We start from the raw sequence: 13274 nt of genomic DNA on the forward strand, positions 1-13274 counted from the left end.
GTTTTTATTTTTCACAAACATAAATCAACAAAAAACTAAAAACGGCTGATTGATTGTTTTCAGGAAGAAGAAGAGCTTGCAAGTGCTTGCTAGAAGAAATTTGTCCAGCAAGAATTTGCAAGCTCTCAGTGAAAGAACTGTCAAAATGTCTCTCTCGAATCGCTCTCTTTTGCTGGTTTTTTGTGTTAACAGACGACTTTCAGCAACAATTGGTACAAATTGTTACAAATTTTAGAGTAACCAGACACAGCTATTTTGTGGTTGCATGATGAATGACAAAACTGAACGTCCACACTAGCAAGCACCAACAAAGCTGTCATTAAAAACTGACAATGTGTACCCCACTTAATTGTTGCTGGGAAAGTTATCGTACATATCGGAAAATCGCCCGTGAAAAGTCGACTTTTCGATTTTTTCTACAACCAAAAGTCGACTACGATATTTAGACTTTTTAGCAAAACAATCGATTAATCGAAAGTCGAGTTGCTCATTTTATGAAATCGTTTCTCTGTAGAATGACTAATTTTCATGAGTGTTTTGTTATTTAAAAATAAGAATTACAATAAAAATTCTATTACCCGAGAAGAAATAGAAACAAATCCTCAAAGAATATATCGGGTAACAAAGAAAACAAAACGCGTTTGATTTTGTACGAAAACAAGAAAGATTTTGTGGTGTGCGGTTGCGGTAGTGTTTTGTGAAAAAAATAAAAAGATAAATAAATAAAACGATAACGATACGTTAAACGACAAGACCGTCAAAATGAAGAAACAATTTACAAAAATTAAAATAGCAGCTGAAAATCTTTCAAGGTAATGTTGTTTTTCTCCTCCATTGAGACAAGGTGTAGCTTGTTCGCACAAAACCAAAAACATTTCAGCAAAATTGAGCAAAATAAAACTTGAAAGTGTGATGATGATGATTATATGGCATTTAAGTGTTTCAAAAGTGGTTAAGGAGACAGAGGAATGGTTTGGGCAGCAGCATCATCGCCAGACTGCAATTGAGATAAACCCCTAAATACGACAATAACAAAAACTACAACAACAGCAGCGAGCGACACTGTAAAAGTCCCCCAAAAATATCTTAAACATTGCATTTGTTGTGGTGGAATGTTGTGTGTGTTTTTGTTTTTGTTGTTGTCGTCGTCTGGCTTATAATTGAGCGCCACTGCAAACTGCAGCAACAACCACAATAATGTGGACAACAACAAGTACACCACCCCATTCCATTACTGTGGCGATAAGGGCGTTTTATTTAGGCCTTTTGTCCTTTTGCCAAGAAATTGTTTGAATAGCCATGCCATTTTCCCCCTTCTAGCCATTGGGAATAGGGTGGTGGAGGTGGTAATGCTGTAATGTCTGGCTGTTTGATGCGCCATGTTGCGCCTTGTCGTCTCGTTCCACTTTACTTCAGATGTTATGTCATTGTTGTGATTCAAAATTTTTTGTTTGTTGCGTTTTTCTTTCCTAAGCAATTCTAATAATTTTTCCCTCCCACCCTCTTTAATTTTTGCAGATCGAATAAACCGGATCGTAAAGATTGTGAATTGGAATTGATAGAAAAGCAAGTGGACAAATATCGTGATGTACTCGATAAAATGGTTAAAAAGTTACCCGCGGGTTCAGCCGATATACAAGATCGCGATAAACGCATTAAAAAACAAAGTCATTATAAAATTGGTCAAGCCCTAGAGGAATCATCGAAAGAATTATCAGCAGATATGCCACTGCATCATGTTCTTTTAAATAGCGGTGAGTTGATCGTTGTTTGTTGCTGGCAGCTAGAGCTACCTACAAAAGAAAACAGATAAACTGATCTTTTTTATTTGACACCAAAGAAACAAAACAATAGAAGAGTTTTTAAAATGGGCACATATCCACATACATATACGCACCTTTCTACACATATCCCCCATTATACACTATCACCACCACCATCATCGTCATCATATCACCCATATATGCTATACCTATAAATATAGTAAAGTGTAGAGTAAAAAACACAAAAAAGATAAGAGCCACAAAAACCAACCAAGAAGAAGGAAAATATATACATTCAACCAAGCAACCAATCAAACAAACAACCAACACACAAATCAACCAAACTTCTTTCTATTAAATCAGCTAAAGACGACGACGAACGGCAACCACGGTAATGTTGAGTCAGAATTCTTTGTCAAGTTATGGCAAATCAGTGTGATTACAATAAGGAGGGTAGTATGCGAAATCAATTTGGAATTTTTGCCTTACAAGACAATTATCTTTTGTTCTTATCTTTTAGCATAAAATTCCATGTTGATAAAATAACCAGCTCCAATTGAAAATCCTGATAGCAGCATACATTGTCAATGACACCATCAGAAAAAAATTTGGTGATTTAAGAGCTTTCATAGACATTGTTTATTGTGGAGCATAATATACAAAAATCTGTGTTTTTGGTTGAGAACGTTGAGAAGTCTTCCTTGTCGCTTCTGGGATGTTTGCGTTAACATATGATGCAAAAACATTAAAAGTTTGGTGGTTTGTCGTTTAAACGCCATATTAGAAATGTTTATTGGTATGTTCCAGTACTGCAAGAATTTACTAAAGGGGAGTACACACTATCATTCAAAACTGACAGTCAACGTACTTTTAGGACAATTTTCGGACAAATAACAACTTTTATTTAGCTAAAAACGTTTGAAATACAATATATACGGTGCTATTTAGAGATTACAAAAGAAAATTTTTCAGTTAGGCTTTGATATTCACAAAATAGACCTCGATGACTGTCAGTTTTGCTTGTCAATGTGTACTATACTTAATATTTATTATTTTTTCGATAACATAAAGGAAAAATTGTAATCGTAGTAGAAAGTAGTAGCTTCTTGCAGGTTCTGGAACTTATGTGCCAGACATTGAAAATACAACATGAAAATTTTTTAACTTTTAAGAGAGAGGAGTTGAAAGAGCTCCATTTCTCCCCACTTACCCATAACCTCAAAACATTATAATGAAAATTGTCATAGTCTGGCACAAGAGGAACAGAGCATACATATCGTTGTAAGTTGTTCGATAAAAAATCCTACAGAAACCGCATTAAAAAACAATCTCACAGAAAAATAGTTTTGTAACAACATTTTCCATAGAAAATTTCTTTAGTGACAAGTTTTTCCATACAAAATATTTTCGCTAACTACATTTTTTATAGAAAATATGTACGCTGACAACTTTTCTTATAGAAAAGCTGTTCGGTAACAACTTTTCTAATAGAAAATATGTTCGGTAAAATTTTTCCCCATAGAAAAGTTTTTCGATTACTACTGTTCCTATTGAAAATTTATTCGATAACTACTTTTCCTGTAGAATTTTTTTCGTAAAGTATAGTACCCATTGACAAGCAAAACTGACAGTCATCGAGGTCTATTTCGTGAATATCAAAGCCAAATTGAAAAATTTCTTTTATAATCTCTAAATAATATCGTAAATATTGTATTTCAAACGTTTTTAGCTAAATAAAAGTTGTTATTTGCCGGAAAATTGTCCTTAAAGTACGTTGACTGTCAGTTTTGACTGTTAGTGTGTACTCCCCTTAACGTTGTTTTCCTCTTGATAATTTGTTCGATAGATATATTTTTCATATAGACAACTTTTTCGATAGCAAGTTTTCCTATAGGAAAGTTCCTCGATAACAACATTTCACACAGAAAAGTTGCCCCATAACAATTTTTACTATAGGAAAGTTGCTCGAATTCAAATTTTTCTATTGGAAAGTTGCCCGATAACTACATTCCATATGGAAAATTTGCCTTATGACAACTTGTCCCAAAGAAAAGCTGTTCGATTACAACATTTCATACAGAAAAGTTGTGCTGTAATAACTTTTTCCATTCTTTAATTGCTATACAAGTCTCAATAAACTTCAACAACTTCAACTTCAATTTTTCCCATATAAAAGTTGTTCGTAATAACTTTTCGTACAGAAAAGTTATTCAGTAACTACTTTTCCTATTGAAAATTTGTTCACTTTTATTTAATTATTATTTTCTATAGAAAATTTGTTCGATAACTACATTTCCTATAGAAACATTTTCTATAACAGTTTTTTTTGATAACTTTTCCTACAGAAAAACTTTTTCTATAAAAAAGTGTTTGATAACATTTTCTATAAAAAAGTTGTTCGATAACAACATATTTTCTATAGAAAAGTTGTTCGACAACAACCTTTTCTATAGAAAAGTTGTTCGACAACAACCTTTTCTATAGAAAAGTTGTTCGACAACAACCTTTTCTATAGAAAAGTTGTTCGACAACAACCTTTTCTATAGAAAAGTTGTTCGACAACAACCTTTTCTATAGAAAAGTTGTTCGACAACAACCTTTTCTATAGAAAAGTTGTTCGATAACAAACTTTCCTCTAGAAAAGTTGTTCGATAACAAACTTTCCTCTAGAAAAGTTGTTCGATAACAAAATTTTCTATGGAAAAGTTGTTCAATAACAACTTTTTCTTAAAAAAAATTGGTCGACAGCAACCTTTTTAATAGACAAGTTGTTCGATAACAACCTTTTCTACAGAAAAGCTATTCGGTAGCAACCTTTTCTATAGAAAAGTTGTTCGATTACAACCTTTGAAAAGTTTTTCGATAACAACTTTTTCTATAAAAAAGTTGCCCTATAACCACCTTTTCTATAGAAAAGTTCTTCAGTAACAACTTTTTCTATAGAAAAGTTCTTCGATAACAACTTTTTCTATAGAAAAGTTCTTCGATAACAACATTTTCTATAGAAAAGATCCTCGATAACAAACTTTTCTATTGAAAAGTTCTTCGATAATAACCTTTTCTAAAGAAAAGTTGTTTGATAACAACTTTTTCTAAAGAAATGCTGTTCACTAATAACCTTTTCCATAGAAAAGTTCTTCGATAACAACTTTTTCTATAGAAAATTTCTTCAATAACAACTTTTTCTGTAGAAAAGTTCTTCGATAACAACATTTTCTATGGAAAAGTTCTTCCATAACAATATTTTCTATAGAAAAGTTCTTCCATAACATACTTTTCTATTGAGAAGTTGTTCTTTAATAACCTTTTATATGTAAAAGTTGTACGACAACAACATTTTCTATAGAAAAGTTGTTCGATAAAAACCTTTTCTATAGAAAAGTTGTTCGATAGCAACATTTTCTATAGAAAAGTTGTTCGATGGCAACCTTTTCTATAGAAAAGTTGTTCGATGGCAACCTTTTCTATAGAAAAGTTGTTCGATAACAACCTTATCTATAGAAAAGTTGTCCGATAACAACCTTTTCTATAGAAAAATTTCTTCAATAACAACTTTTTCTGTAGAAAAGTTCTTCGATAACAACATTTTCTATGGAAAAGTTCTTCCATAACAATATTTTCTATAGAAAAGTTCTTCCATAACATACTTTTCTATTGAGAAGTTGTTCGATAATAACCTTTTGTATGTAAAAGTTGTACGACAACAACATTTTCTATAGAAAAGTTGTTCGATAAAAACCTTTTCTATAGAAAAGTTGTTCGATAGCAACATTTTCTATAGAAAAGTTGTTCGATGGCAACCTTTTCTATAGAAAAGTTGTTCGATAACAACCTTATCTATAGAAAAGTTGTTCGATAACAACCTTATCTATAGAAAAGTTGTTCGATAACAACCTTTTCTATGGAAAAGTTGTTCGATAACAGCCTTTTCGATAGAAAAGTTGTTCGATAACAACCTTTTCTAAGTTGTTCGATAACAACCTTCTTTATAGAAAAGTTTTTCGATATCAATCTTTTCTATAGAAAAGTTGTTCGATAGCAACCTTTTCTGTAGAAAAGTTGTTCGATAACAACCTTTTCTATAGAAAAGTTGTTCGATAACAACATTTTTATAGAAAAGTTGTTCGATAACAACCTTTTTCTATAGAAAAGTTGCTCGATAACAACCTTTTCTATAGAAAAGTTGTTCGATAACAACCTTTTCTATAGAAAAGTTGTTCGATAACAACCTTTTCTATGGAAAAGTTGTTCGATAACAGCCTTTTCGATAGAAAAGTTGTTCGATAACAACCTTTTCTAAGTTGTTCGATAACAACCTTCTTTATAAAAAAGTTTTTCGATATCAACCTTTTCTATAGAAAAGTTTTTCGGTAACAACCTTTTCTATAGAAAAGTTTTTCGATAACAACCTTTTCTATAGAAAAGTTTTTCGATAACAACCTTTTCTATAGAAAAGTTTTCGATATAAACCTTTTCTGTAGAAAAGTTCTTCCATAACAACATTTTCTATAGAAAAGTTTTTCGATAACAACCTTTTCTATAGATAAGGTTTTTGTATAACAACCTTTTCTATAGAAAAGTTGTTCGATAACAGTCTTTTCTATAGAAATGATCTTCGATAACAACCTTTTCCATAGAAAAGTTTTTCGATAAAAACCTTTTCTATAGAAAAGTTCTTCGATAACCTTTTCTATAGAAACTTTTTTCGATAAAAACCTTTTCTATAGAAAAGTTGTTTGATAATAACTTTTTCTATAGAAATGTTGTTCGATAACAAAATTTTCTATAGAAAAATTGCTCGATAACAACCTTTTCTATAGAAAAGTTGTTCGATAACAACCTTTTCTATAGAAAAGTTGTTCGATAACAACCTTTTCTATAGAAAAGTTGTTCGATAACAACCTTTTCTATAGAAAAGTTGTTCGATAACAACCTTTTCTATAGAAAAGTTGTTCGATAACAACCTTTTCTATAGAAAAGTTGTTCGATAACAACCTTTTCTATAGAAAAGTTGTTCGATAACAACCTTTTCTATAGAAAAGTTGTTCGATAACAACCTTTTCTATAGAAAAGTTGTTCGATAACAACCTTTACCATAGAAATTTTTTTCGATAACAACCTTTACCATAGAAATTTTTTTCGATAACAACCTTTTCTATAGAAAAGTTCTTCGATAACTATAGAAAAGTTGTTCGATCGCAACATTTTCTTTAAAAAAGTTGTTCGATAACAACCGCTTTCTACAGAAAAGTTCGATAACGACCTTTTCTATATGCAATCTTTTTCTACAGAAAATATGTTTGATAACAAAGTTTTTATAGAAAAGTTTCTTATCTATAGAAAAGCTGTTCGATAACAACCTTTTCTATAGCAAAGTTGTTCGATAACAACCTTTTCTATGGAAAAGTTGTTCGATAACAACCTTTTCTATAGAAAAGTTGTTCGATAACAACCTTTTGTATAGAAAAGTTTTTCGATAACAACCTTTTCTATAGAAAAGCTGTTCGATGACAACCTTTTCCATAGAAAAGCTGTTCGATAACAACCTTTTTCATAGAAAAGCTGTTCGATAACAACCTTTTTATAGAAAAGTTGTTCGATAACGACCTTTTCTATATGCAATCTTTTTCTTGACAACAGAATTTTCTATAGAAAAGTTTTTCGATAACCTTTTCTATAAAAAAATTGTTCGATAACAACCTTCTATAAAAAAGTTGTTCGATAACAACCTTTTTCTACAGTAAAGTTGCTCGATAACGACCTTTTCTATATACAATCTATTTCTATAGAAAAGTTGTTCGATAAAAACCTTTTCTATAGAAAATTTCTTCGGTAACAACCTTTTCTATAGAAACGTTTTTCGATAACAACCTTTTCTTTAGAAAAGTTTTTCGATAACAACCTTTTTTATTTGCAATCTTTTTCTATATAAAACATGTTTGATAACAACGTTTTTATAGGCAAGATTCTCGATAACAAAATTTTCTATAGAAAAGTTTTTCGATAACAACTTTATCAAAAGTTGTTCTATGACAGGCTTCTCTATAGAAAGGTTGTTCGCCAACAACATTTTATATAGAAAAGTTGTTCGGAAACGATATTTCTTATAGAAAAGTGTTTTTTCAGAAATGTGGTTGGATAATAAATTTCCTATAGAAAATTTGTTCAATAAAAGCGTCTCTTTTAGAAAAGTTGTCCTTCCTTGGAAAAAATTTCCATAGTAACTGGAAAAATTGTTCAATAATAACATTTCCTATCGGAAATTAGTTCGATAACATATTTTCGCATGAAAAGTAGTTAGACAAGAATTTTCCATATAGAACATTTGTTCGTTTACAACATTTCCCGTATCAAAATTGGTTTTTGAATAAAAAGTTGTTATCGGTTAATATTTCTAATAGAATAGTCTTTATTGGCGTAATATGAATAGGAAAACATTTAGAACCAACCTTTCCATTGTAAAATTTGTAACTTTTTCAGCAACAATTTACTAATTGGACACCTTCAACTTTTTCCCTAACTTATTTACCCACCTCCTTCATTATAAAAACCAAACAGTTTATTAAAAGTCCAGCCATATTATCGTAAATAAGTATTTTGTTGTTTTTGGTTTTACAAAAAAGGGTTTATCGGTTTGCGTGCTAACTGGCCATATTTGCATTGTGTGTATGTTTTTATTTCTCTTGGTCATACTAAACTTGGTGAGGCAATGGCGTTGGCGGCGGCGGTGGTTTTGGTGATAAAGACATAGCGACGCTTTTCATATCCTCACCTTTTAATGCGTAGAAGAGGGTAGCGAGCGAGTGAGAAATGTAAAGTAAAGTGGTGCATTGTGTCACATGAGGTTATGATAATGTTTCACTTTTCCACTGTTCTTTTTGGTTGGAGATATTTTCCACCTCAATTCTTTTTGGTCAGTTTTGTGGCTAAACCATTTTCGTGGGGCCAGAATGACAAATAATAGACAAGTAGACGCTGATAAGAAAAACATTTGTTTTATTTCAAGTAGTAGGCCTCACCTTAACTTGGTCAACGACGGCGACAATATGACCTTGTTGAACGATATTTGATGGCCAAGAAGGTGTTTGGAGGGGGCACTTGGCGGGTATATGGCGTTCAAGCATGCTATCTGTGTTTGTGTGGCTGAGTTAAGGTGTAAATCAATAATGAGGTAGCACCGGCTTCCACCCGCACAACCCACAAACAAGTAAATCATATTCGTGATTTATTGTAATACAAATCGGAAGACATACTGATGGATTTGTCCGATTGCCTTCTTATTTGTAGTACTTGAAATGTCTTTATGACCGCTGTGGTTGTTGTTGTTCTTATTTGGAACTTTGCTTTTTCACATTTCCTTTACAAATAAACATTCTCTTGTTAATTGAGTTGTTAGGGAATTTGTTGGTCATCACAAGCAAACTTACTAGCTCGTCGTTCAATATTTACCGATAAGCGTTTCATAAATACTCACACACACACACATATGCAACACAAATCATAACTGATTTTTGATGGTCTTTTTGTTTGTTTTGCTTCACACCTATTTTTGTTTTGAACTCTTTAAGTTAAAGCTATTAATTGGTTTATATGCGGATTAATGATGGTGTGGAATTGTTGCCCTTTTTTGTCCAGTGCTTCTTAGCCACCTATTATGTCAACAATGACAATGACTCTTTGGGGGCTATGGTCATTTACATTGTATAACCTTTGAGGAGTGGTAGACATATTTGAATAAGAATGGCAATATAGTGTGATAAAGGTCTATTATCTGAGGGTATTGTTTGTTTGCTTTTTTTTTGCAAAATGTTTGTAAAATATCTCTGCATAAGAGAAAGTATATTTTCTTTTTGAATGAAGCTTTGCCTTTGTACAGCAAAGGCAACCAAATGACCAGAGTGGTATATTGATGATAGAGCGGATTGATAGCTCCAGGTGTTACAGCGTGAAAAAAAAAAACTAGCGAACTTGATATAACCCTGTAAGGACCGGACCGAGTCTAAAAAATTAGGTTATTTGGGAACGCTTTCTGCAGACAAACTTCATGTCCTCTTAATTAAGTTATGAGGAGAACATGTTCAAAAAAAAAAAAAAACTTATTTCCTTTTATACCATCAGGTATAATATACCCTAATACCGTACCCGTAATATTTCTCCGAGACATAGATCAGGTTCGAATATTGACTACATAGGTTCACTCCTTCGAGTACTACCCGCACAAAATTAGTGAAGAGTGCAGTTTAAGGCCTGCTCTCAATCGTTTTGCTTCTTTATACCCTCAGCATTTATGCTAACGAAGATGGGCAAAACTGGTCCACTCCTTCAGGTACATCCCCCACAAAAGTTCGGAAATGTTCGGAAAATTTGTGCGCACGATAACTCTTGAATGGAGTAACCGATATGGTCCATACTTTGCACATCGTGAAATTTCTACCAGACATAGATGAGATTCCAATATGGACTCTATCGGTCCATTCCTCCGAGTAGCTCCTACACAAAATTTCGGAAAAGTTCAGTTTAGGACCTGCTCTCGGATCGTTTTGATTTTTGTTGTAGCAACTTGTATTCGCTGCCCCCATTACGAAGGTACAAGTTTTATCTGGGGCAAGCCCATACTTCCTGAGAAAATAGCCAGAAAGTTGTAAAAATCCCCTATGGTACAATGTGTAGTGGTTGGAGCGCACGATAATTCTCGAAGGGATTTGCCGATTCGGTCTAAAATTTGACCATCGTAATATTTTGTCTAACCTTAGTTTAAGTCCGAAGGTGAGCCATATCGGTCCATTCCTTTAAGCACATCTCCCACAAAAGTTTGAAAATATTCGGAAAATTTGTGCCACGATAGCTCCTAAAGGTAGTAACGGATTTGGTCGATACTTTGCACATCTCAATATTTCCACGAGACATAGACCAGGCATGAATATGGACTATATATGTCAACTCCTTCAGGTACCTCCCACACAAAATTTCGAAAAAATGCACTTTAAGCCCTGCTTTCGAATCGATTTTATCTTTATTGTAACAACTTATATTCGCTGCCCCCATTACGACGATGCAAGTTTTTTCAGAGGCAAGTTCATTACTTCCTGAGAAAATAGCCCGAAGGCTGTAAAAATCCCTATGGCACTATGCGTACGATAACTCTCGAACGGATCAGCCGATTCGGTCCATAATTTGGCCTTCGTAATATTTAGTCCATACTAAGTTTAAGTTTAAAGATTAGCACTATCGGTGCGCACCTTCCGGTACTTCCCCCACCTCCTAAAGTTAAAAAATGTCACTATAATAGTACGCGCTATATCTGCTGAACGTAGCAACCGTCCAAACCTTTGAATTCCTAATATTTTGACCAAATGTAGTTTTACTTCAGAAATCGGTCTTCTCCTTAAGGTAACTCCCCCACAAAAGTTCGACTCCAACGAGAAATTAATTAAAAAATTAATACTAAAAAATGATCTTTGCCTAAAAAGGCAAAATTTTCAAATAAAAAAAAGTTCAACATTTTTGTTTAAGCCCATTTTAGGATCAGTTCGAAGAACCTTTGGAAAATTATACCGATGCTATTCTTTGGCGTCCTGTTTAAGCGATTTTATGTTTTTCGTGGGCAAATCCATGCTTCCTGACATCGTGACCCAAAACCTCTAAGTTATACAGTGCCCAACTGATATGAATGGTGGGCACAAAATCTATAAAATGGAATGGATCCCAAAATAAGATCCACTTCCAAAATGAACTCTGTCGGTCCATTTCTTCAAGTACATTTGTTGGCAAATTTCAAAAAGGGGAAACAAAATCCGTAATCCTTAGATTCGATATTGTCAATAGATGAACGTTTCAATTCACACAGGCTGAGGGTATATCTCTGTCGGCAAAGAAGACTGATACTGATTTTACTTGTTTAGTTTGAATTTTTGAATGAAAAATAAAGTGGTTTTATTTTAATGATTTATTAATTTTTTTTAAATATTAACAAATGTAATTTTAAAAAAAAATGTTTTTCAAACAAAATTGAGTTATTAAAAAATGCTTTCAAAAGAAATTTGAATTTTTTAAAAATATTTTTCAAAGGATATGAATATGCTCATTTTTCAAAATATATTTTTCGTAAAAATTTTCAAAAAAAAAAAATTAATAAATATATAATTTAAAAAAATATTCAATGAGATTTGGAATTAAAAAAATATTTTTCAAGAATTTTACATTTTTTACAATTTTGTTTTCAAATAATATATTTATTTATATTTATATAATATATTTATTTTCACAAAATTATTTTTTAAGAAATTTGTTTTTTTTTATTTAAATTTGAATTTTGTAAAAATATTTTTAAAGAAATTAGATTTCTAAAAGACATTTTTCAAAATATTTAGTTGTTGACAAAATTATTGTGAATGAATTTTTTTTTTAATATATTAATTTTTAAACATTTGTTTTTTAAATAAAAAAAATTAAAAATTTCAATTAATTTTCAAAGAAATGTTAACTTTAAAAAATACTTGTAAAAGAAAGTTGAATCTTTTAAAAAATAATTTTATAAAAATGAGGAATATTAAATTTTTTCGAGGATTCTTTTGCTCCGTCCATTAGAAAGACATCATACACCAAACTCAAACTTCGGTGAGATGCAATAGATACCGGAAGTGGAAGTGATTACAACGTACTGCGGAAGGATCGCACCAGAAGATGAGGGGAATTAACATTCCTATTGCACAAGTCTGCTCAATACAGGCCTGTCTCGCTTGAGGCTGCCTCTAATGACCTGTAAATGGAATGTATGGGAGTAGCAGTCAGGTGTGGAACTGCCGAGATGGAGTTGCTGAACATGTACTCCAGGTGATATGCCCAACATTAGCCCGCTTTTGAAATCTTATAACCGACTGACCTTAGGCGACTTTAATACTCATCATGTGTTGTGGTATTCGGTCCTCGGCAATGGTCAGAGGGGTATAGTGCTGGCTGAGCAGATTGATAGCTCTATGTTTTGCACGGTCAATGATGACGCCCCTACCAGAATTAGCAGAGAGTGTAATAGTTCGCCAAATATAACTATCGTGACGCCTGGTCTGACAAATGACGTTACCTGGCAAGCCGTCGTTTCTCTTGGATTAGACCTTCTCCCCATAATTATTCCCAACACAAAACCACCGATTTCATAACCTCTGAACGCCGTACTTTAAGCAAACATGAGATAGTTAATTGGCCTAGTTTGAGAGAGTTTACCAATCACCGTTCGGATGGCAGAAAGTATTTTCCGAGACATCATCACTGCTGCAGCCGCACCCCATATACCCGCGGATCGAATACCCGAAATGAGACCCATCTTCCCAGCAGAGGCGACGGGATTAGCAAATGAACATGATGAGCTTCGCCGAGCTAACACCAGTGTCCCTAGAGTCAGGGAGCTGACACTGGAAATTAACAGGTTCGTTGGTGAGCATCACCTTTTTCCTCACCAAGCTGTAACATCATGGGCAACTTTTGACCCTGGGGGACATTTTGCTTACCCCCCGG

The 13274-nt window shown here is 32.9% G+C and overlaps 1 protein-coding gene across 1 annotated transcript in view; it reads left to right on the forward strand.

The window, feature by feature from the left end:
* Window positions 1-444: 444 nt before the first annotated feature.
* The window catches only part of RhoGAP92B (Rho GTPase activating protein at 92B), a 55291-nt gene continuing 42461 nt past the window's right edge, over window positions 445-13274 (forward strand). The window contains exons 1-2 of the mRNA XM_073980898.1: window positions 445-812; window positions 1519-1754. Of these exons, the coding sequence (XP_073836999.1) occupies window positions 763-812; window positions 1519-1754 (286 nt within the window). The 5' untranslated portion in view covers window positions 445-762. The remainder of the gene's footprint in view (window positions 813-1518; window positions 1755-13274) is intronic.

The sequence above is a fragment of the Musca autumnalis genome, unplaced genomic scaffold, assembly GCF_047663935.1.
Source record: "Musca autumnalis isolate F117 unplaced genomic scaffold, ASM4766393v1 scaffold_1, whole genome shotgun sequence".
NCBI lineage: Eukaryota > Metazoa > Arthropoda > Insecta > Diptera > Muscidae > Musca > Musca autumnalis.